This window comes from Aphidius gifuensis, linkage group LG6, assembly GCF_014905175.1.
Source record: "Aphidius gifuensis isolate YNYX2018 linkage group LG6, ASM1490517v1, whole genome shotgun sequence".
NCBI lineage: Eukaryota > Metazoa > Arthropoda > Insecta > Hymenoptera > Braconidae > Aphidius > Aphidius gifuensis.
The window spans coordinates 2153061-2181044 of NC_057793.1; the positions used below are offsets into that span (position 1 = coordinate 2153061).

Sequence of the window (27984 nt, forward strand, 5' to 3'; positions counted from 1 at the left end):
TAAATTTTTTTGTTATTTTTTATTAGCGATAAATAAATTTACACATTTTTATAATATTTAACAATTTATGTCATTTTTTAATTTTCAAAAAATATATCAATTTATAATTTTATATTATTTTTTTTTTTGTTTTTTGTTTTTTTTTTGTAATAATTATAATTATTTATTAAAACTAGGATGCACTTTAATATACGTTTGCCACAAATATAAAGTCATTTTTTTTTTTAATTCATGCAAATTAATTTGAATATATATATTATTTTTTTTTTTTTTACTCAACCCAAGTTTAAGTACAACACGTTATTTTTTTTTCTATAATTTTTTCTATAATAATTTTTACACATATTTAAATGAGTCATAAATCTACAATAATAAAAATAATTTTTTCTTATTTTTATTCATCAAATAAAAACACTTGTTAAACCGATTTTTTTTTCCACATTTAAACTCCATAATTTTTTATAACAACAAAGAGAAAAATTGAATTTTTAGTTTCTTTTTTTGACGGTTTTTTTTGAATAAACAAAAGTATAAAAGAAAAAATATATTAATTATAAAATAAAAAAAAAATCGGTTTTTTTAATAATAGTTTTCAACTTTATTATGCTAGTTTAAATTTTTTTTATCTAGTATAACATGAATGGGATAAATGACAATTTTTTAAGTCACGATAATCGAAATGTTAATAGAATAATTATTACATATATTTTTACTGAACTTTAATGAATTTTTCAAGATTAATATACCAAGTTAAATTGTCAATTAAAATATATTCCAACATTGACAAAGATGACAGATTTTATGACCCATGCATCCCACTAAATATTTACAAGTAAAATAAAAAAGAGACATTTAATAACATTTTTTCATAGTTGCATTATTCTCTCTTTTTTTTACAAAAAAACATAGTGCATTTTTTTTTCCAATCTGTCATCATTGTCATTAATTGATTACAAAAAAACATGCAAATACATAAGTTTATTTAAGACTTATGCAACAATGTAATAGCTAACAAGAAACAATTGTCAAACTGATGAAATTTTTTTATATTTTATTTATAAAATTAGCGTGCAAGTTGTACCAGGGCTGAGCCAAGTTAAATTTCTTATCTCTATGTAAATAAAATTTCAACATAAGTACGAATTTGCAGCAAACAATAGCTTCAGTATTTTGACTATATTAAATACAACAATTAAATACTAATGTATAAAAAAAAATTAATATAGAAAATATTGTTTTTTGACCGCAAAAACAATATTTTTCTATGAAAAACAAAAAAATTTACAAAAACGAAAAAAAAAGTTAATGTTCTTTTAAAATGCCAAATAATAAATAATCAGTCAAGTTTTTTTAAAAAATATTTTTTGACGTTTTACAGAAAGAACAAGCAATAATTTTGTTTGAATTGATAAATTAAATAATATATTGAAAATGAAGTAAAGCAGTTGCTGTATTATTTTACAGTATTTGCTCTTCATCAGTCTCACTGCCTTCTAGCTCCAATGATGAAGCTGTTACTGGTAAAATTGGTACATTAATATGTGTTGTTTTTCCTTTTGTTCTAAATCTTTGACGTGGATAATTTTGATGTCCAGTTGTTTGAATGCAATTACCTCTTGATAATATCAAAGGTCTTAATGCTGTTCTTAAAGACCAATATAACTTTGGAAATGTACGTTCTTGTTGAGCAAGAAGTTCACGATTTCTTTCTAATTTTTTCAATGAATTTTCATCACACAATTCACAATTAGCTCGCAATTTTGGTAATTTTTTTTCATCAGTAAATTGTTGTAATGCTCGTTCACGAACATACACAAATGGTCTAATAACTCTTATTTCTTCTTTTTTAACATAATAATGTGCTTTCATTGTTTTAATTTTACCAGTATAAAATAATGATGATAAAAATCCTTCAGCAAAATTATCAAGATGTTGACCAAGTGCTAAAACATTATAACCATATCTATTTGCAACTGAATATAATCTTTTTCTTGTATTATCATCAACTCTACCACATAATGTACAAACTTGTTTATTTAATTCACCACTTTGCAAGCATGATTTATTTGTATTAATAAGTTCAGCTTGTTCTTCAGCTTCTTCATAAAAATATGGTATTTCAAGTGTCTTAAGATAACTCATGGACTTCAATGAATCATAAGAATTTCCAGCATCAATTGTCACAGCTCCAATATCAAATTCAATATTTTTTGATCTTGCATAAAATTGATATTGATGAAGAGTATGAAGAAGTGCCAGAGAGTATTGACCTGCAGCACCTCCTACACCAACTGTTGATGCTGGAAGGCATACTAATATTCTATCCTTATTTCTGATCATATCATACTCATGTATAGCTTCCATCGTTGGTTTCCATACATTTTTCGTTGGGCTATGCCATTGAGGACTACTCCCTGTATCATTTTGTTCTATCTTTGCCTCAAGTGGTTTATCATCTTCTTCTGATAACAAAACTTGTTCTTCTTCTCTCATTATCTCATCTTCTGATACATCATTTGGAAGTCTTTCATCCCTTTCACGTCTTTTAATATTTGTCGATAAAGTTTTTAGTCTTCTACTAGTTGTTGAACTGCAAGACTCAGTACTACTACTTCCACTGCTACTACTACTACTGCTACTTCTACCAAGATCTGTGGTTCTAATATCACTGTCATGAAATGACAAATTAATTCCACTATCTTGTGAACTAACTGAATTTATTGCTGAATAAATTTCTGGAAGATTTTTTGTAATAGTAACACTTGTTGTTGAAACATTATTTTTAATTAATTGTTTGTTAGTATGTTCTTCTTCTTCTTCATCATCATCTTCTTCCTCGTCAGACGTTTTAGATCGTTCGTGACCAGTTTGATTAACAGATTTTTTTGGTCCAACTACATATATAACTGTTTCATCAGACGAACATTCACTTGACATTTTACTATCTTGCTGTGAATGAATAAGGTCATTGAGTTTTGTTGTTTTTGTTAATGAGGCTTTGTGACTTGCTAAAGGAGAAGTTGGAAAAATAGAATCTCCTGAACGTTTTTCTGGTGTACCATAACCAGGTGTACTTGATGATGTTCTTGAATATATATCAGGAGAATATCTACCAAGACCATCAACTGAATTAACCATACATCGAATTTCTGATTTAACTTCACTTGCCATTTCTTTTGAAAATTCCATTAAATATTCAGCAATTTCACTGGCAGAAAATGAATCATCCTTTGTGTGTTTATCTGTACTTGCTGATGTTACTCTGTGTAAATGATGTTGTGGTGTTCCATTATCACTAACATTACTTTCAGATAAAACATCATCAACTTTTGAAATAACTTCTCTTATTTCAGATTTTATTTCAGTTGCTAATTCATTTGTAACTTCTGTTAAATATGCTCGTAAATCATCTTCCGAGCTATTACTAAAACTTGATAATATCGGTGAACTTCTGCCAATTTTTTGCATAGAATTTGTCTCAGTTGAATGCCTAGAATTATGATGATGATAATGATGATGATGATGATGTAGCTGTGCTTGTTGGCAATTAATATTCGAGTGTGTATAAGGATAGGGAGAAGGTGATGTTGATGATGTTGGAGATGAAGTTACTGATGATAAAGATGATGATCTTATTGAGCTATCAACAGGTCCATCAAAGTCTAGCGAACTTCGGCTACTACAACTGCAATGTCGATGAGTTCTTGTTGCATGATTACCAGATGAATTTGCAATTCCTAAACTTGCTAATGTTTGAGGACTCAAAGGAATAGGCATAGGCAAAGTTTTACCACTTATGCTACTCTCCAAAGAATTACATCGTACTCTACCAGCACGTGTTATTCCATTATTTAAATTTTGTTCATCAGCCATAAGTCTTGCAACAGCTGGACTTGCTCCTAATATCATTGGTGAAGATACAGCTTCACCAACAGCAAATTCAATTGGTAAAGATGGTGATCCTGCTCTAGATGAACCAGCTGAACTTAAAGCTTCTCTTCCTACTTGAATTGTTCTTTTTTTATGTAACTGCTGTTGTTGTTTATTTTTTGTTATAAAATCATGATCATCAATACCAAGTGCTTCAACTGATGTACCCGAAAATTCATCAATATTTGGTTGTTTAATTAAAGCATGATTATTTGTCTGTGTTACTGATAATGCTGGAAGACTGTGATGACGAGGAGACGACATACTAACTAATGATGTATTTCCAGATTTTGGAATATCACTGTTGAGTCTTCTTATTGAGCTTGCTGAATGTGAATTTCCTAGATGTGTATTTAAATAACTTGAATAGGTCTTTCGGGACATTGGATCAAAGGGAATATCTTGTTTGACATTTTGAGAATTTCCCAACAAAAGATCTTGTGCTTCACCTGGTAATATAAACCAACGAAGTGAATCACCTTTTTCTGAAAAAGATACACTTCTATCAATTTGAAGGGGATATCTGTGTGCCATTTTTCTTGAACGATTAAATATATTTCTTGCTGTTTGAAGACAATCACTACAGCTTTGTGGAAATACACCACCAGCACCTGATACACGTCTTTCTGATGTAATCATTTTACCATCTGTATAACGTATAGCACCAAGCCATTTACGTTCTTTAAATACACTATTTGTATGATGTCGCCATTCACCAGTATCAGGATTTAATACATATTGTGGAAGTAATTTCCAGCCTTCAGTTGCAACCATTTTTAGAGCTTCCAAAACAAATGCAAGCTCAGCATCTGACATGAAATAAGGTAGTGATAGTCTTGCAAAACCTGGTCGTAGTGCTTCTGCATCACAGCCATCATGATGACTGTATCCATCACTAAAAATAAATGAAGCCATTATAACTGTTGACAACATTTCATGAAAAAATAAAACATTCATTTTAATATTATATATATATTTTACCTTTCAACAAGGACAGTTTCATATTGTCTAGCAAGGTCAGTGTCAATTCCCATGAGATCGTGTGCATATCGACCCGCACATGCGCATCCACCTCTAGCTTGTATACCAAAAACATCATTGAGAATTGCGCACACAAAATTATGATGAAGGAATGTTCCTCTTGGATGTCTTACCATAAATGAAAATATTGGTAATCGTTTTACATTATGAGATGTATTACCAAGTAGAATCAACTCAGGTATTGTTCTCACGTGTGCCAACATTTGCCTAACAATAAAAAATTAATTAAAATAAATAAACATTATTTTCATGTACAAATATTTAAAAAAAAAGAAATTATATTTACTAATCCATAAATTATAAATTATACAAAACATAATTATCCATGACAATTGAACTTCAAGTTCAAAAGTCATTTATTATATGATTAGTAAATTATATTTTATAAATTTATGTTTGTTAAGAGCTTTATCATATTTTAACGTCATGAAATTAATAAAAATAATTATTATTTATTTAACAACAATAAAATTTTATCATGTGTTTAGTATATTATTATAAGTTTGATGTAGACCCATCGAATCTCTGCGGAGAACGTGGTGTGCTTCATAACTCGACGGTCATGGCCAACAAAACTGCATTGATATTTAATTTCATAGCATACATATGATAAAACGCCCCAAGCTCACAACACTGTACGCATCATCACGGTGTAAAAGCATGTCCAATATATATTATTCTACGCTTGTCAGCGATAAGATTAAATAAAAAAAAAATAGTGAAAACGATATGTATATAAATCTAGTATTTTATAATATATTAAATATACTGTAGAAAGCTCATTTAAATATTTATTTTTGTTTTTTTAAATAAAAAATATTATTATTATTTTACCTGCAAATTTTATCTTGACGAGTAATTATTGCTTGTGGTGTAACATTTTCTTTGAGTTGAACAGCAAGACCACAACGTATTGATTCAACAACACCAGCAGTACCACTTTCATCTCGTAATTCTGGATCTTGCAGATGTCTATGTGAATCTCTCATATCTTCACTTGCAATTTCATTACCAAGAAGTAATTTTTTAATAACAAGAACACCTGGTGATTGAGCACCACCCATGAATTTATGTCCACTAAATATTATTGCATCTTTGTGGACTGCAGTTTCTCCTACTCCTGGTAAATGTGGATTCATGTCGATGTGAATATATGGAGCTGTGAAAAATATTTATCAAGATAATGAATAAATACACTGTTGTCAATTTTGATCATGGCCATTAGCTGACCAAGTTGTTGTTTCTTTTGTTAATATAATTTACACACCAGCAGATGTATAATCCCAAATACTCAGAGCACCATACTGATGAAGAAGTAGTGTCGTTGCAACATCATCAGCAAGAACACCAGTTATACAACTAGCTGCACTAAAATAACCAACCATCATTCCAGTTGTTCTTTCTTCAATAAGTTTTCTCTCAAGATCATTTAAATCCAAAAATCCTTCTTTTGTCTCGGTGATTCTCACCACCTACAACAACAAATTTCATCAATTATTATACACTTTACCATCAATTTAAAAATAAAAAACAACAAATCATATTCATCAGTCATTTACTTGTCAACTATTTAATTATATTTTCTTTGTTATTATTTTTTTTAAAACTAGTTTAACATTGAAAAATACAGTTTTTTCTAGAATTGATTATTTCAAGTAATTTATCAATTTACCAAACAACAATACTGTGTTATTTTATTTGACTTTAATAAAAAAAAAAAATAATAAAAACCTTTATGACCTTTAGAAATAATAAAATCAACAATCCCTGTATATATTTTTTAAATAATAATAACAATGTAAAATATTGATGTATTTTTAACTAAAAAAAGAAAAATTTTTAAAATTGATACATTGCCAAAAAAAATATATAAAACATGTTGTTGTCTCTTCTAGGCTAAAAAAAAAGAAAAAAAAAAATTAACGTTTGGCTAAATTCCAGTGAGCTCTGTCTTTTATTATTTTTTTATATACGATTAACATCAATGACCCGAGGCTGTTGGATATATAATAAATAAATAATTCAATAATATTATTATCTCAATTCAGCGTATCTCAATGAATAATAAAAAGAAAAAAAAAAAAAGCAGATCAGTAATCAGTATAGATAAAAAACTTTGATGTATATCTATCAAGTTGAATTAAAATTTATAAGAGACTTGTTGTTGTGATGAGGAAGTTGATGACACACATACCTTGGATCCATGTTCACGCCAGGGTCGTAAGTTTGCGTGATGTTCAAACGGTCCAACAAACACAACAGCAGGCCTCCGGGGTAGGTCAAGATGACGAAGAAGAACACGTAGGGCATCTTCTGTACCATGACCCGTAAAAAGAACAGCATCTTGATCATTGGCATTAACTGCATGTCGTACAATATCTCTTGCTTCATGTCTAAAATTATAAATTAACAAAAAATTATTATTTTATTTTATTGTTCACAGAGATTTTTATTTTATATGGCATGATGTATATTGTGTCACAAATATCAGTTTACATTTACGGTACTTGGAGCAAATTCAATCATCAGACATATATTTTTTTATGTCGTTAGTGGCTACCCCGTTATTGCTCTAGTAACCATCCAATAACTGGGACAAACTTGGGTCCCTTGATGTCTTCCAAGTAATTGCGGTAATTTTAACACATTGACCGATTAAATATTTTCAACAAAATAAAAAATATATTTGTCATTTATTTTGTATTGATACAGTTAAATAAATAGTACTTGATCAAATATAATTATCATTTTGATCTGAAGAAATTAAAAAGAAAGGTGACTAAAATTTATCTATAAATTATTATAAGGAGCTAGTATATTTTAACATACTTAAAATTAAATAAACTGTCCAAAAAAAAAAATATATTATTTTTATAAAATAAAACAAAATAAAAATATATAAATTGTTCCAATTAATAGAGCAATTTGATATTAATATTGTTAATTATTTTTATATTGGAAAAGCTGATGTCTTAAGTAACTTTAGAAATTAATTATCAAGTTTTATGTTACACAGTGTGGTTTTAGCCATAGTTTATAAGTGATTTATATTTTTCAAGGTTATTATGTAAATTAAAATTATAATTACATGCCAATCGAAACTCAGCAAAGCTTTTTCAATTTGTCAATATTTTTCAATTTGTCTACAACGCTATTTTATTATAGTTTAAATAAAAAAATAACTATTAGTATGTTGAGCAAAAATATAATATAGCAAAGGAAATTACAAATTATTTTCTTTCATAGATGAATAGGAAATAATTTGTAAATTCATTATTATAATAATATTATACGCAGGTACATATTTATTCACTTTTTTTTTTCTTTTAATTTGCAAGTATACGTAAGTAAATTATCAATTCAAGTTTCAACACTTTCACTCATATACTCATTTTATTGTAACACTTCCTATCAATGTTTTTATTTATTTTTTTCTCGTTCTACATTTTTTTATATTTTTTTAATTAATATTTTTAACACTGGGTGTTTTTTTTTATTTTTTTTATGACCGAGAATGAGTTGAAACTTCATTATTGCCATATGAGTTGAAAAATAACTGTTATTTTCAGCCTCTTTGGAAAATGATGCCACCAATCAAAAATGGAATTGAAGAAAAAAAAAATATATAAATAAATCAAAATGAATTAAATATAAAAAATTAGTTCATAAAATAAATTTGTTGTTTTTTTTTAAATTCTAGATATTTCGATTTTAATTATTTTGCAAATTTTAGTATTAAATTACATTCTCAAGATGTCATTCTTTTATTATTTTTGAATATCTAATTTCTTGCAGTTTTTATATTTTTTTAAAGATAAAATCAAACCAACAACTGCGCCTTATATTATTTTTTATTTCTGAGTATACAACATTTTAGTTTAATATTGTGTGAAAGTCATTTTAAAACATTAACTATCGTTTCTTTTGGACACCCGGAAAATCACATCCGGTTGAGTATTTTGAAGTCTATTTTAAGGAGTCAAAGTAGTGAACAAGTGCTTTAACTACTTGTTTATTTCTAGGTAAATTTAACGAACCAAACATCTTCTATTAAAACCATCTCCTACATGAATATTTTTTAAATAATTAATTATCTTTTAACTACAATAATTATTATAATAAATAATACCTAAATTTATTTATAAATAAATAAATTAAAACAACAAAAAACCCTAACAAAATCAAACATCTTTCATCTAATTTTCCATACAAATAGCTCATTATACTTATTTTATTTTTCGCAAAAATTGTCAAAATATAATATTTAATTTACAAAATTACAAGCAAAATCATACTGTGATAATTTGACTGGTTGACAAATGACTCCTCTTCTTTTTTCAACTTCCTTATAAATATTTATATTTTTATGCAAAAAAAAAAAAAATACATATTCACTCGCGCATATTTTCTGGAACATACACACAATCACGTTCGCAAGATTTTAGATCTATAAAATACCATACACAAGTAAATATTTTTATCTATTTTATGTATATGTTTTTATAAAAAAAAAATATAACTTTAGTAGTAGTGTGTGAATATATGAGCATGCATTATCGTGCAGCACGATCGACATTTGCACGATGAGACTACAGACATGCGGACTTTCCTTCCTAACTTTCTATTTTCAATACAGCTAGACAAAACACTTGGCTATTTTTTTTATTTATTTTTTCAATTGTTTTTTTATTTATAAATTTTTATATTTTAAATTCATTATAATCTCGTGTCACGTCGTCACAATAAATATCTTCTTTTATACTTCCTGCATACATGCGTTTTTAAAAAAAAAAAATCATAAAACTGATTGTCATCAAGATAATTTTATTTAAAAAAAAAAACAATTAATAAATAAATAATTATAATAATTAAATTTAATGTGTAAAAAAAAAATTAGATTGAATAAATTAACTGAACAATTATAACCTTGATTCTATGAATTTTTTTTTGTTGAAAAAAAATAAATAAAAATTTACAAAAATATAATTTTATTTGTTGTAGATGCAACAATTATATAATTTATTAAATGACCTCGTATTTGGTATGTTACACGTGCCATTAAAAGTGACTCATTTAACATACCATAATTTTTCCTTTCATGAAAATCAAATGAGCTACTTCGTCATAAAAAATAGCCAATAAAAAATTTATTATATTGTAAAAAATAATAATAATATATTTTTAAAAACAAAGTAAAATTATTTAATGATAAATTTAAGTTTAGTAAAGTTTATTTATTTTTTTAAATGTTTAATAATATGTTTAATTATTTATTTAATTAAGACATTACCAAAGACAAAGTGTAAAATCAATTTTCAACATAAATTTAAGTCAAAAGTAATTGTGATAATATGACTTGTCTATGCATTATTAAAAGTTGGTATTATAAATTTATTAAAAAATTTTTTTTTGTATTAATATAGTGGGTGGTTTTGTCCTTGTAGTCTGGTACCTCTAGTTGCACTTCATGGATAATTAATTATGCACGCTTTCCCGGAAACGGCGCATGTGTATTTTGATAAAGACTGGTAGTAGGAAAATTATCGATAAAATTATTGACAATATTATTTATATTAAATTCACAAATACGCCAATGAAAGTGGCATGTTAAAAATTGAAAATATAAGCTTTTATTATCAATTATTGAACTATGAAAAAAAAAATATCTGCAGAAATTGATAAAAAGAAAAAAAATAATAATTGATAATATTTAAAAAAATTTAATTTCAGTTATATAAATATTGTAATCATGAATAAATATTTTTGATAAAAATATCAACAATTAGATATTAATTTTATTTTTTTATAACGCAATAAAAAAAATTAAAAAAAATCAAATGATTAATGATTATTTTGAAGTTAAATATTTTCTTATTTATATTTTTTCTAATGCTAAATTTATTTAATAAGATTTTGACACACAAATAGATAATGAAATTTTGTATTGGAAAGTTGAAAGAAATTAAAATCATTTGAGCATGTTTATTCAATAGAAAATAAATAAAAAAAAAAAAGAAGAAATACTCACGTAAATTTAACAAAATGAATTTAATTAAAGTTAGCAAATGTCGTTTTATCATAGCTGAATTGTCTAATGTTAATTTTACAAAACACTTGTACAGATAATATTAAATGTAAAATAAAATACCAAGAATTACATATATCTAAATCATTGGTACTTTCGATCAATTCTGCTGAAATAAAATCCTAGAGAAAGCCACTTCCCAATCAATTTAACAAGATTGTTTGACGTTAAGAAATAGAAAAAATATATTCACCATATAACAACTATTGAATTATCTGATTTATATTATTTATCACCAGTTATGTAATGCAAATTAGTTAATGTTTTTATTCATTTTATTGAACTTGAATATAATTAATCGAGTTGAAAAAAAAATCTAATGATAATTTTAATAGAAAAACATGAATCAACTAAAAAAAAAAATATATAAATCATTAAATTGCTAATTAAAAAAATTAACCCAATATTTAAATAATATTAATTTCATTATGTATTTATTAACCGAATAATTATTTTATATATTTTTTTAAATTTTTGTTAATTTACAGATATGTTTAACTCGAGACAAAGTCACAGAGTGTCGCTGGTTACGTTGATGAGAGCTTGCAAAATATTGATCTGTGTCAGAATAGTCTGTAAAACGAGACGAGACAAAGACAAACGTGGACAATGTTGTTGTTAAAATACACTGGCCTACATTGCATTTAATATTGAACGATTAAATATTGTGTATAACTGTAACACAAGTCAACAACAAGTCAACAATTTTTTTATTTTTTCGATAAGACACTTGGGTTATCTTGTGTTACTACTTAAAACTCATGATAAAAATAAATTAAATATTATATTTATTAATTAATTTGTATTATTGTTAATGATGTTTAATAAACTTACCGAAAAAGAGATGATTGAAGACTACAAATTGATGTTGAAGCACGTGTATCACCGAGACATGGCAACACTTCTTTGACTATGTAATCTTCTAAAAATTGTAATGATCTTCCGGATGCTGTGTAATCACAATATACAACTGTAAAAAAAAATATTTATTATTAAAAAATTATTAAACAATTAAAAAGGAGAATTAATTTTCAAAAATAATTTATTAATCATTTATTTTTATTTGTGTTTATTAATTTTTTTCTTCAATAAATAAGAAGATATATTTCAACAGTGCATAACAGCATTCTAAATGATGCATTGTAATTTCTCTAGCTACTAGATTTTTTTTTTAGACATCATTGAAATCAACGAGGATAATATTTCAACAAGTGAATATGCAATTTATGTTTATATTTTAATTTTTAGCTCACTTGGTAAACAATAAATAACAAGGGAAATTTTTTTAATGAGTAAAATAATAAAACAGCGATAATATATTCATAAATTTAAAATTTATTAACTTTCGCTATTTAAATTATTAAAAATACAATGTTTATATGCTAAATAAAATATCAAATTTACATTATTTTGTAATTTTTAATCATGACTTCCTTCCTGTGTTGACGTAAATATTTTATAATTATTGGACTTTAATTTGATGATATCAAAGAAATTAATTTCTCTATTATGATCATTGAAAATTTACTTTTCACTTGATTGAATAAATCACAACTATCACATCAAAATAAATTTTCAAAAATATTCTCATAATAAAATATATTTATCTTCTATGTAAGATTTAAATTAATTGATAAATAATTTATTGTCGAAATTAATTTCTAAAATAAAAAATAAGATTTCCTTTTTTTTCGGTAAATTTTTCGGACTTGTAAAATCAAAATAATTTGTAATTAAATTATTGATGAGTCATGGTAATTTTAATTCATTTTTTTTTTGACACTTTTTTAATATAATTATTATTAAATTATTTAACTACAATGAGTTGTATTTGTGAAATCAAAAATACAACTCTCACGTTATGCTTTTTTTTAAAATTTGATTGACACTTTTGGGTCATGAACATGTCAACACAACAATGCGAATATTTTCACCACTGACAGTGTTAATATTTTCAAAAAAATAATATGTTTATTTAACGATATTATTAGATAATCAAAACACTGAAAAATTTAATATTTAAAAGTTGAGATAATTATAAAATTAATATGATAAATCAAATGTCTTTTTTAAAAATATTTTTTATTTAATTTGACTTTGTGATATAATGACTGTACAGTTGTTGATAAAAATAAAAATAAAAAAATTTAGTTGTATTTATATATAAAATATAATATTTTAAAATTTAAATATTTTTTTTTTTTTTACGATAAAATAACAAGCTGGATGAGTTTATTTTCATATATTTTTATCATCATTTTAAAATTAGTTTTTTATTTGATTGTTTACGTAATTAATTTAGCGACTAAATTATTTTTAATAATATTTTTTTTTTTTTTAAATAGAATAACAAAACACTTGAGTTAAATATAAAAATTTATTAGAACTTTCTATGCTCCCACGATGATAATAAATACGATTGAATTCACGGTCAACTTAGTCGACCGAGCGACAATAAACTCAAGCTTGAAGGCCACACAAACTCGACATTCAGAAATAATTTTAAATTTCCGTGAAATAAAATTTTAAAATCATCAACTTACCAATTTATATAATGACAAACTATAACATTATGAAAAATAAAAAAAAAAACTCATTTAAATTTAACATGACATCATTTTTACAAATTTTATTTTTTTATTTTCTTATTTTTCAGTAAAAAAAAATCATAAAATTAAAAAAAACCAATAAAAAACATTTAAAAACATAAAAAAAAAAATTACTATTTTTTTTTTCAACTAAACTATAGACGAATATAAATTTAAAAAATTAAATTATAGGTCAACTTTGAAAATATCCAATTAAAATAATTTTTTTTTTTGTTGAAAAAATTTTTAATGAGGTGAAAAAAAAATATAGCTGTTAAAAAAAGTGCATCAATTAGCATTTTTAAATTTTATAAATCATGTTAAAAAAGTTGCTGGATGAAAAAAAAATTATAACTTAAAAAAATCAATTATTTTTCGATTTCTATCACTTGAATCGAAAAAATTTCTATAGAAATATTTACAAACAATCGAAATACAAATTGGCAACTCAAATATATTTTGAGTCAATATTTATGAATGTCAATAATCTAGCTTTCATTATCGATTATTATTTATTAACAACATAAAAAAAAAATTAAATTAATTTTTTTCTAAATGGCTGCCTCGTTCCAATTCCGCGCATCTATTTTCATCTCACGAGTCCATCGGTCTTCTCACATGTTCCCGCAAAACAAACACGTGCAATTTTTTTTTTATAAAAATAATAATAATAAAAAATTAATAACAATAACAAAACTGCCTAAGGCAGATGAAAAATTTATTTCTCAAGTAGTTTTTTTTTCGCATTATCATTCTCATAACCCGAAGGCTAGACATAAAAAAATCTCTTCAACCATATAAATTTTTTTTTCTCATCTCTAAAAGAAACGGTGAATAATAAATAAATAAAAAAAACAAATGGAATATATTCATTTATAATTATTGGGTTAAATTATATTTTTCATCAATGCCATTTACAGAAATTCTCATTCCAATTGACATCCGTGGATTGATGATGATGCCAATAAGACCATTTGAAAAAAAAATAAATAAATAAAAAAATTATCACCACACAGTAACATCATGAAGGACATGGTTTTTTTTTTATATTGACATATTTGATATATAATAGAAAATATTTACATTATCATTGGTTCCAACTGATCAATATTTAAAAACCATTTGACGTCTCACATCAACGTGTGGGTAAATATATTCTATCTCTATTATAAAAAGAACAATTGTCATTGAAAAATGTGGGAGTGAGAAAGACGATATTATTTTTGTTTTGTTTTTTGAATAAATGAATAATGGAATAAAAAGTTTAAAATTTTGATCTTAGTTTTAATTAAACTATTGATTTAGAAACATTTACATAAATATAGTACATATACAATAATTGATCAAGTTCAATCAATCATTATACATTTATTGATTAATGTAATCAATTCAATAATTTTTAAATTGTTATCCATGATGTGAAGGAAGAAAAAAAAAAAAAACGAATCTGTGATCCAATTTGTGATTGTTTACAAATACGTTTTTTATTGTGTGATTGAGGCAGATATTTTCTGGCATAGAACAAGTGCGTAGTTCACCTGCTCTATGCTAGATTATATTTGCCCAAGCCACAACTATGGACTCGCTTCAGAAAGTAATGTTAACGTTTACTAGTATCAGTCAATGTAATTGTCAAATAAATTAGTTCTACGTATGCATTGAACTCGAGACCCAAAGCACTGTAGGCAGGGCTCTTGCCGACTTAGCCATCAGCTTACTCCATGAACTACGAAAAATAATTACACTTTATTATTAATTTGTAAAAGAAATCAACACAAATTTAAATTATTCATTATGTCATTGAATTTCTCCTCTTTTATAAAAAAAAAAAAAAAATATAATAAAAAGATACATGTAAACAGTGTCGTTTGATTTACGAAATAAATTTTTAACTAAATAAAAAATATAATTAATTATTAATTAAAAGTATTTATAATTTATTCATGAATGAATTATTAAAAAGAATAAAAAAATTATTTGATATTGAAATGAGATATCAAGGAAATGTAAAGAGAAGTTTAAACTAGACGTAATTGGATGCGCTTATAGATACAATTAGTAAATAACATTTAAATTGTATTAATTAATCTAATGTTTAACATCAACATACAGTTGATGTATATATTAAAAAATAGAGAAGTTTATTTTTGTTATGTTTAATGTATAATATTGATCGCCGAGTCGTGTATACTGATCAAATTTAAAATTAAATGATCTATATGTCAACTCATGTCCGGTACAATTAATATTTATTAACAATTTACAATTGTATAGTACAATTTTATTTTACATGTGATTATTGATGAGTTCCGGTTTATCTATCATGTATAATGACTGTAACATTTTATCGAGTTCAAACTTGACAGTTTAAGATAAATGGAGTGCATGAGAATAAAAGGTTTTTTTTTTTATTTTTTCTTTATTATTTTTTTAAGGATTGGCCCTTGTTTGTTTTGAATTTATTTATTTATATTGAAAATGGTTTTTGATGAGCCATTTTTTGACCTACTTTTATTATTGATGGATTTTTTATTTTTCACTTGAATGAAATTTTTTAAATTTGATTTTAAATTGATGATGGTATTTGAAATAAATTATAGAACGTGAAGATAAAATTTGAAAATTATTTGATTAATAAGTTTTAGAATTTATATATCAACATCTGAGATTAATAGCAAAGTCATAATTATAAATAAAAATTATTCTTTTTTGATTTTACAATTTGAGAAATTTTTGTATTTTTTTTCTGAAGTCATGTTTGTTTGAGAATGAATTTCCATTTAAAAATTGCATGAAATTATGCTTCTAATATTTAAACTACACGAGAATATAAATATTCTAAAAAATTTAAAATTTAGTTTTAATTATTTCCATTTTTTTTTCAATATTAAAATTTGCCATGACCTACAGAAAAAATTCGAGACTTTTTGCTGCACTCATATTTGTTAAAAAAAATATTTCTAAACAAAAATTTCATGAAATTATTCTTCTAGTATTTAAACAACAACAAAATATAAGTGCCTTGAAATTTTTAAAATTTAATTTCAATTATTTTTATTTTTTTTTAAATTTTATAATTTGCGAAATTGTTTGAAAAATATTTCTAATCAAAAATTTCATAAAATTATTCTTCTATCATTTAAAAAACACAAAAATATAACTACCCTGAAAGTTTTAAAATATAATTTCACGAAATTGATACAAAATTTAAAGAAATTGCCTGGCAAAGTTAAATTTTATAGAAATGTCACAACAAGCGTAAATGATGATCCAATGAGTTTGTTTTTTATGTCACACTAAATTAATGTTTATCAAAATATCATCTACATAAACACGTATTATTGGCATCGAAAAATGAGATCAGATATAAATTTAAATTTTAAATATAATAACTAATTAAAATAACATATTTATAAACCATTTAAATTGTTGAAAATTTATACTTTTAAATATAGCAATTTACAATAAAAAAATACATTCCAAGAATTATTTTCTTGATGACAATTAATTGTCAAGATTCGTCATTCGTTATTTTAAATGCCTTCAAGTTATTCACATCAATTGAAGCCCATATATTTTTAGATAATAATTTTACAAATCCATAAAAATAAATTGAACAATTTTTCATAAATATAAATAGATAAAAACAATTATAATCAAAAAAAAAAAAAAAAAATTAATCATTACCAACAGCCAATGTCATATAGAAAAAAAAAAAAAAATTATCAATGAGATTATGAATGAACGTAGTTTACTTATATAAATCTTTATCCCGTATAATTAAACGAAAAAAAAAAAAAAAAAAAAACAAATCTAGTCATTTTTTTAATGTCTATAAATGGCTTATAAAATCTATCGATCGATAAACGTCACAGATCTATTTATATCCATTGAATAAATTACCATATACATTTTCCATTCACCAGTAAAAAAAAAATTAATAATTTTATAAATCTCAACAATCCATTCACTTGTTTAAAAAATAAACTGTCAAAAAAAATATCATGCGATTTGATAAGTATCTATACACTTGATTGAATATCGTGTTTTAAAAATCGTGACTGAATGTCATTGCTTTCGTAATATCAAAATATAATTCACCATAAATTTCTTTGTACTGATTAACATCATTTCCGGAATTTAATTCAACAAGTAAATTGCCAATAATTTCAATTACTGTATCAACTGTTTAATTTTTTTTTTTTTATCAAATAGATTGGTTATTTGGTTTCCTCATTTTACCACAAAAACAATTATTTATTGAAAACTTATTAAACAATTTTTAGCATAAATAAATTATTGTTTTATTAATAATGAAAAAAAATATATCATTTTATTTAAAAATATACTATTATTATTTTCTATTAACAATATCATAAGCAAAAAAATATTATTAAAATTAATTTAAAGACGAAATGTATAAATTGTTTTTTTATTTTTAATTTTTTATATGAATATTAGCTTGCAAATGCAAAATATAATAATATATCAATCATGAGGGTTTAATTTATTTATGTAAAAACATGCAACCCTTTCAACTAACCCAGAAGCTTTTATAATTTACAGGAGCAATAAACCCCAGCACGAATGACCTTATTTTATTTTTTTTCTAATAACAACATGACACGAACTTCCCTACATAACATTTTGTAAAAAAATAGAAAATACAATACAAAATATCAAATTGACACAGTATTATTATTATTTTTTTTTTTTTATCAAACTGATACTATCAATTTCAAAATACATAATGTTAACATGATATTAGGTTGACTGTGTAACAAATTGTTTTATAAATATCAGCTGACTGTTTTATGCTGGTGCATTGACCTCGACAAAATAGATTTGTATAATTGGCTATCTGCCTTATTTTTTAAATCCTCAATATTTTTTTTTATTTATAAATTTATTTATACTGTCATTGTGACTTACTATCAAAATGTCAAAAATATTTTAATATATAAATTTTTTTTTTTTGTTATAAATAAATGGTCTTTTTAATACACTTAATTAATTATTATTTTGAGGGAATTTTATCTTGGATCATTGACCCTCAGTATGTATCTTTGTTTTAAAAATTATTATGTACATTTTGATGAAGTTATATTTATAATATCAGGCATATTATCATAATGATAAAATTAAATTTATCCATGTGATTGTTATTCATCATTTTTATGTATTATAATTTTTTCATTGATCGTTAATCTGGATGTATGTATGTATTTTTAAATATTTTTTTAATTAACAAAGTGTCTGAGATAATTAACAATAAATCGATACGACTGAGAATAAATAATACTTTTTTTATTTTTAATCATCATTGGTAAACAAGTATCGAGATGTATTAATTTTTTTTTTGTTTTCATCCTGACCCACATTAGTTTTATTTCTATTGTCTCAGTTACAAAAAAAAAAAACACTTTGATTATATGCGACAGTATGGACTTTATACTTGCATAAAAATAATGATAACAATGCGTCTTCTTTCGTGTGTCATATTTACTTTCAATGACAATAAAATTTTTTTTCTTTACAAAAAGTGAAGCATTAGCGCAGTACAAATAATACATCTATTTAAATAATTTATTTTTCAATTTCAACTATGATTTTAAATTAAAATCAAATTAAATAGATAACATTTACTAATTTTAAAAATATTAAAAAAATTTATTGCAGTGTTTTTATATTAAATCAATGATAAAATTTATTTCCATATATTTTTTTTTATAAATTAGATTTTTAAGATCAAAAGTAATAAATTTTATAAAAAAAGGAAGTAAAAAAAGCAATTTAATTATAAATAAATAAAAAAATCAATAAAATAATATTTTTTTTTATTAAATAAATAGTGAATAAATTTGTTTTTAAATATTTTTTTTTGATTAAATTTTAGTGGTATTTTATATTACCTTGAACAATCTTCATGAATACATAAATATTATTTAATTTAATTTTTTTTTTAAACTAAATATTTGACTAATGCAGCAAGAATTTGTTTTTATTTTTAATATTTAAACAAGGACATGTTTACATGAACATTATCAAAAAATTTATTTCCGCTCTAACACTATATTTTTTATCAAATCGAGCAGTCATTTAAATATTTTTTAGTTTTGGCAAACAAGTATTAAATTCCACATTTTTTATACTCACAAGAGAGACAAAAAAAAAAACAGAAAAAGAAAATATATTTACCCAGTAAAATATCAAAAAAATCACACGTAAATGTATTGCAATTTTTCTGCACATTCCAATGGAAAAAAAAAAATAAATAAATGAATAAAAAAAAAATAATAATAATGAGTTTAAAATTTTCCGTATAAGCGGTAATTGCAGTTTGCCAACTTTGCAATTCCGATAAGTCAAAGAATTTAACTTGAATATAATTTACCTATATAATTTTTTAGCTTGTCATGTATTATCATCATTTTGTATTTGAAAAAAAAAAAATATTCCTTTGCAATTCAAATGTTAGTTTAAAAATAATAAAATATTATTTTTGAATTACAAAATAATAAATTGTTGATGCCTTTGATTGATGTACATTTAATTTATTTATTTTAATATTTTTTTTTTCTTTCATTCATTAAAATTTAAATGTCTAATTGAGGAATTTCTTGACCTACCTTTTACATTTGTTGATGATATTTAAATATAATATTATTAAAATCATGTGTATGTTATTTAAAATATTTATTTTTATAATACACTGAGTATATTTACTTAAAAAAATTGCCAGGTATTACGTAATTAATTAGTGTCATTTAAATTTATCATTGAGAATCGAGGACATGTATCTATATCTTCGATAGGATGACTAAATTTTTGCCAAGTTTTTTTTTAATTTTAAAAACAGTAAATATAATGTTTATAAAAAATTAATTCAAATTTTTTTTTGTTTATATTAACCTTGTCAAAAATTTAGAAATTTATAAAAATATTATTTTATTATAATTAGGTTATTCGAAGATTTATCATTTATTTTTTATATTACACAATTTTTATTTGCAAATTGATAAAGATGCTTATTTATTTATTCAATTTTCTTATCTAATGTCTTGTTATTTTTTTTTTTTTTTCATGTTGTATGAATATTATTGAAATAAACAAAATTTACAATAGTTAAATTTTATAACGTGACAGAAAAAATATACTGCAGTAGGATAAAAAAAAAAAAAATTTTCTTTGTACTCGTAAAATTTAAATAGCAAAATATGTGTTGCTTCCGTTCTATACTACTGACCAACATTATGTAATTTATTTACACGAATGTATACATGTATAATTAATAAAAGAAAAATATAAAAAAAATTTTAATATGACTATTTTTTCATGGTATAATTTAGAATAATTATTAGAAAAAAAAAAAAACCTTTTTATTTACATTTATTTAAGCTTTAAAATTATTATGAAATTTTGAATAAAAAATAAAATTTTAATAGTAAATTAATAAATTAAATTAGTAATAAATAATATTATTTTTTTTTTCAAATGAAATATTCAAAATAAATAATTAAATTAAAAATATTCATGACATTGATGAGAGAGTATGTAAAAGTTATTGTTTTAATTTTATCATGTGGACAAGTCATACAGTTGATGAGTGAAAATTTTCCAATGTTGGAAAATTCAACATGACTTGTCTATTGAGCACAAATGACGTGGCAACATTGCGACAATTTTTCCTTTGTCACGTTGATACTGTCAATAACATGTCTACAGTTGTAAATGCATATAAATTTTTAAAAAATATATACATAAATTTCTATAATTCCTGACAATCTCCAATTTCATCCAATTTTATCCAAGATTTATCAACAAAAAAAAAATGTTTAGAGTTTTAAAAAAAAGACATTTTTATTCTTGATGCCAAAAGAACTTTCATATCAGTAGATGCTATTTATATGTCTGTATCTCTTTTTTATATATATGAGAGAGATTAGATAAAACGTAGGAAATATTTTTCATCTATTATATTATTTTGTTTGTGTGTGAATAGGTATGTTATAACCAGATGTGTGATCACGTTGGAAATTTATTTCTAAAACTACCGAGTGCGTAGTAAATAGAAAAAAATATACGTGTGAGAGTTTTGTGCTTTGTTTATAATCTCAACAATGAGTCACACTCATTAATATCAAATCGATAATTAAAAAAAAATAATAACAAAAAACTAAATTTAAGTATTTCAAAATAAACAAAGTAAAAATATAAATTAATTTATTTAAAAAGATGCTCTTGTTAAATTAAAAATCATTAAAAAAATTTAGATTAAATTAAAAAAATAAGAATTAATTTAAAAATAAAATAATAATAGTTGAAAATTATAGAAGAAATTATATTTTTAAATTTATTTCTATTTATTTAAAAAAAAAATTATTATTATTAATTGTTCGATAAAAAATCTTTCTTTTAAATTTTATATTAATATTTTTTTTATAAAAAAAATATAATATATAATGAGTATATATTAATTATCATATTTTTGATTCAGTGCAAAAATAAAAATAATAAAATTATTCCACTTGTGTTTGCGAGTCTCTTGGCACTTGTCGGCCATTCCACGTGCACGTGGTCACCAACTTGAATTATAAAAAAAAAAAAATATATATCCACACATACTGATATAAAAAAAATAGCGCTTCAAAGGCCTTCAACTCGTCATCTCATCTCAACAAATTTTCTAACAGCTAAAAAAAAATTAATTTACTTTGATCAATAGTCGAAACAAACTACTGTGTTTCAGCATATTAAAAATCAATAAAATAATCCACTATGAATAAAAAAAAATATATATTTTTCTACATCTAAAATTATGTTATAAATCAATAAATAAATAGAAATATAATTTTTCTAAAAATCCATGTTATAAGTTTTCGTTTTAAATTTTTTTTCAATTTTAAATTTCCCTCTTTTTTTTGGCGCTTTTTTTAAAAAATTTCAATTCGCTCTTTTTTTTTTTTGTATTTATTTAATTTAATTTTCTAGATTGTCAAACATCGAGCTGAAAACCACGGAGGTCAGGTTGTGTTTTATATCTCCCCACGTTATTATTTTATATAAAAATAAAAAAAAATAAAAAAACAACAAGTGTATAAAAAGCTGCCAAACGCGTGTATGCTTTCTCACTCGCTCTTTAAATCCCGATTTTATTTATTGATTTTTATTATTTTTATTCGATCACTTCTACCCATCATGAACAATTTGAAATACCTACAAAGATCCACAAAGATCATAAATACATGATGACGTCATTAGCCTTATAAAAAAAGATGCTGAGTATTAAGTATTATTTTATTTATATTTTTTTTTTTTTATTTTCCTTAATTTAAAATTATATATTTTATAATATTGTTTGTATACGAAACACAAAGATGTACAACAAAGAGAACGATTCTCGTTTTGAATTTTGTTTTTGTTATAAAAACTTGGCATGTGTAATAAAATATATTACTTATTTATCAATAAAAAAATTTATTATTCAAATTAAATTAAATTTATAGTCGAAAAAATTTCCTTTTTTTTTTATATCTAATGATTTCTTTTTTTAGTTATATGTACTTTTAATTATATATATTATTTTTTGTTTTTTATTATTTAAATGTAAATTAAAAAATATTTTTGAGCTTTTTTTGTATTTGAAAAGTTGGCCGTTATATTACGCCGTAAGGTATTAAAAATTTTGAGCTGCATACAAATAGCAATAAAACATTGGACTCGTAAAAGTCAAGTAACTTCCTCTCGCGTATGAATTGGATATATATATTTATTTATGATGGACCCCAAATGCTTCGACAATGTTGCTGTTAAATTTTTTTTAATAAAAAAAAAAAAAAAAAACACTTTTACATCGAGAGAAAGAATGAAAAACTGGTCAAATTAAAAATTTCGAATTTTTTTTTCTACCGCCAAAAATTTTACATTTATTTTCCAATGCAATTTTTTGTCCAATAATAATATTTTTCGAAAATTTTTATTATTCCACTGTCAAAAGTTCAAAAATAAATATTTTTTTTTGTTACAATTTTTCTCTAGCTTCATACTTAGCAAGGGAATTTTTTTCTTGGCACTCAATTTAGAAAAGTTATATTTTTAAACTTCATCCAAAAATAAAACCTATTATTTAAAAAATATTTTTTTTTGTAAAAACCTTTTATTATGACCTTGATAATATTCATAATAAATATTTTTTTTTTTTTATTTTTTTCAAGTCGGAGGTCGAGGTAGTTTCATACAAGGATTTCAACGACAATCATTTTTTTACGAGTTTTTTTTTTCATTGCCATTGTTAATTGAACTGAATGCCCATCATTTAAATTTTTTTGCTAAACAATTTTGATATCAAACAATTCATTTTATTGCCAAACAACCCTTTTTATTTATTTATTATTCAAATTATGATTCATCCATCGATTTTATATGTGAAAAGACTTTTTTCTTTTTTTTTTTCATTTTAAATTATTGTTATTTTTTATCAATTTATTATTAACAAAAGTATATAATATATTTGTCATTTATTCATGATAAAATGATAGTAATTTCAATATTTTATATTGTCTTAATTTACTGTATACAACTGCAGATAAAATATAAAATGAAAGTGACTCATAAATGCACTAGGAAGAAATAAAATCCACTGTGTCAAGGTTAAATGAAATAAATATTATAATAAAACGGATGATACATAAATATATATGTATACTGCTTTATTATATTTATTTATTTTCACTTCAATATAAATCCTCAGTTAAAATATATTTGAAACCCAAATTACAGAATTATTAAAAGAATAATAATTAAAAATTTTAAGAATTTTCTTTTTTAATAATTTCACATACTTTTGTTAAAATAAAATAAAAAACTTGTTAATTTTTATATTTTTTTTAAGTAAATTCACGTTTTAATAAATGGAGTTTATTTAAAAAATTTTAAAAAACATGGATTTAATAATTTAATTATTATTATTGTTCAAATGAACAATACTTGTCGACTGTGGTTTAAAAAATTGGTGATTACGTGTAATGTTTGTTGTGTATAAATTTCAACGGCCTCGCATGAGCTCATTAACCTTATCAAAATGAATAACAAGAATTTTTAAATGACATTATAAATAAAATAAAAAAAAAAATTAAATAAATTTTTAGTCACTAAATTATGGATTTATTAGTTTTGTTGTTGTAAAATTAATTTATAATCAAAAAAAATTAGAATTTTAAAAAAATTAAAATTTACATTTGTATAGTAATTTTACGATTGATATTTAAAAAAAAAAACCATAACACGTGACTCGTGTGTAAATAAATATACATTTTTTTGTCTGTTTAAATTAACATAATAAATTCATATTGAATTTAATTTAAATTCAATATTTAAAATATGCTAAACGTCGAGTTCAAAATTCTCAACGAAAAATTTTGTTATTTCTTTGTTGTTTTTTTTTATTAATTAATAACAATGACTGATTTTTTTTTTTTTTGAAAAAATAAAAAACTGACGTATTTTCTCATTTGTTATTTAAAATTTTTTGTTTTTTTTTTTTTGTAAAATTGAAAAACAACAACAAAATTTAATAATATGTGTCATCGAAATTTCTTGCTAAATATATTGACGAAAAAAATAATAAAAAATTTAGCTGGGTGGATTTAAGAATTATCAATGATTTGATAAATAACAAAAAAACAATTTTTAAATTTTAAATATTATTGCACTTTATTTAACTGTTAAAAAAGGAATTAAATTTTTCATTTATGGAAAATAGTAATCTTGAAAATAAGCTTGATTTATTTATTTATTTCTTTATCTCTGATAACGTCGAAATAATGTTTTCCTGTCTACTAAAAATATCAATAATACATCTCGTTAATAATAAGAGGAAGTTTTTAAAGATGTCATTTATAAGCGAGGAGGGTAAACATGAAGAAAAAATGATTGTTATTAAATTGAAGTGAGGGACACTATTTTTCAATTGTAGGTCAAGGAAAACCACTTGAATCTAATCATCAGCTAAAATAATAATGATAAAAAAAATAAAAATAAACTAGTTTAATCTGAATTTAATTAATTTCAAAATTCTCGCACTAATCACAACACTGTCAATCAACAAATCATGTCTGTTTTCATAAAATTAAAAACAAATATTTCATCATTACATTCAAAAAATAAATTTACAAATTTGACCAAATAACAACAAAAAAAAAAATTTTTTTAATAATAAAAACAGTTTTTTATAATCATTTAAATTTAGCAGTTAAAAAAAATAACATCATCATCATTCTATGAAAAAACATTACCTCAGATATCATAGTTTAACCGCAAGAAAAAAATATAATTTAAAAAAAAAATCTAAAAAACAATTATCTAAATTTTCAAGAAATAAATTAAATTCAATACATAGAATTTTTTTATAATTTATTTAATGAAAATCGCGTGTCTTGATAAACTAACAAAAAAAAAAAAAAATGATAATGACTAATAACAAGCAAAAACCACATCAACAAATGAAAAAAAAAAAAAAAAAAAAATTGTAATTTGTGGTGCCTCGCAGTCTGCCATTTGTATGTTCGGTTACGTAATTTTCACAATCACATTTACAAAGCAATCGATTTTTCGATCTCACAACGTCATCACCAGATCATCACTTATCAAAAAAAAAATATATAAATATTTATCTATAAAATATTTATCATTTTATATATTTTCGTAATAAAATTTATCAAAAAAAAAAAAAAAAAACAAATAAGAGTTAAAACTGATATATTGAATTTCGATTTAAATAAAAAACGTCAGCTGTATTTAGTCAGTAATTTTCCAATTAAAAAAATTCAATATTACAATTATAATTAAAAAAAAATAATCAATTATAATTATCATCATCATCAAAGACATGTGGAGTTTTTGTGTCGCCATACTGTCTGCATTCATTGTCTCAACAGCTGATTGACATATTATTATTTTCGCTTAATGAATAAAAATAAATAAACAACACATTGATTATATAAAGTCAATTAATTGATGTATATTATCATCCGGTTTTATGTTTCTAAGAAATAAATATTAGATACTTGAATTATTGATAACAAATTAAAATCTCAACAAACAGCTTAGTTTAATGGAAAATTTAAACAAAAAAAATATATATTATTGATGTATTCAACTGATACTTCCCTCAATGAATTAAAATAAAATTAATTAATTGATTGAAGAATAAAATATTACAATAACAATCTTGTATTTTTTATGATTTTTTTTCCTCATGATTTTTAACCTTGGTGATAATTTGTCCAGAGATTTTATAGTAGTAGTATTTTCCAAATTGAAATTTTAATTGATTAGTAAATTTAACTCACCCTTTCTTCTTCCAAATGGTCCAAAAAATGTTCCACCTTTACCAATGACATTGTCATCAATGTATTTTAATAATTTAGCTGCATCTTCTCCTTTTTTAGCAGCAATTGATTTAATTTGTCTTGGTGGTTGACCAGAACGTTGTTGTTGATTTTGTTGTTGTTGTTGAATAATCAATGTTGGCTGTAAATTATTACTGGTATTACCTGATGTTACTTGACCAGTATAAACACTTGCAGTTTCTTCAGGCAGTGAGCCAATTTTACGCTGTGAACCAGCCCAACCCTTGCTCGAAATTTTAACCGAGCAACTCATTATAACATATTATCATTAATTCAATTAACACACAAATCACCTGTACACTTTATTAAATACATCACCAAAATTTAATTTATCTTTTTTCAAATTTTTTTCAATTTAATTTTACTATAAACTATAAGTAAATTGAAAATTGATAATTTATTTTTAATTTGTTTTAAAAAATATCCACTGTTTAAAAATAATCACAAGTTAATTATTATTATTATTCACTTATTGATGGAATACAGTTTTATTAATTTTTTTTTTTTCAAATTTTAACTCGGCACAAAAACGTTAAACACCAGGCACACGGAGAGACTGGACCAAAACGAGTTAATACACTGAGCAAAAGTGCGCAAAAGAAACAGTCAGAGAGGATAGTGGGGCTGTACCAAACAGCTCCAATATATATATATTATTTTTATCGATTTTATCGATTTAAAAAAATACTTTTTTTTTTCAACTGTAAATTGCAAAACTGTCACTTTTTTTTGAAGCTACTAATATTTAATTTTTCGAAATTAATTTACTCCGTTTTTTTGTATATTTGTTGATGATGCAACAATGCATCTTATTGAGATTTTTTTTTTTATATTTGTCTATTAAAATTATTGAAAATTTTAAGACAAGTTGTTTTAGTTTCATAAAATTTTTTTATGAATTTTTTTAGATGAGATTTAAATGTGTAGTCAC

The 27984-nt window shown here is 23.2% G+C and overlaps 1 protein-coding gene across 1 annotated transcript; it reads right to left on the reverse strand.

Annotated features, from left to right (window-relative positions):
* Window positions 1–27984, reverse strand: LOC122858776. The gene is made up of 7 exons (XM_044161914.1): window positions 26994–27984; window positions 11891–12026; window positions 7166–7364; window positions 6239–6443; window positions 5806–6130; window positions 4912–5178; window positions 1–4825 (listed from the first exon to the last, which is right to left on the reverse strand). The coding sequence occupies exons 1-7, from the start codon at window positions 27304–27306 to the stop codon at window positions 1459–1461; spliced, it is 4812 nt and encodes a 1603-aa protein (XP_044017849.1). The 5' UTR covers window positions 27307–27984; the 3' UTR covers window positions 1–1458.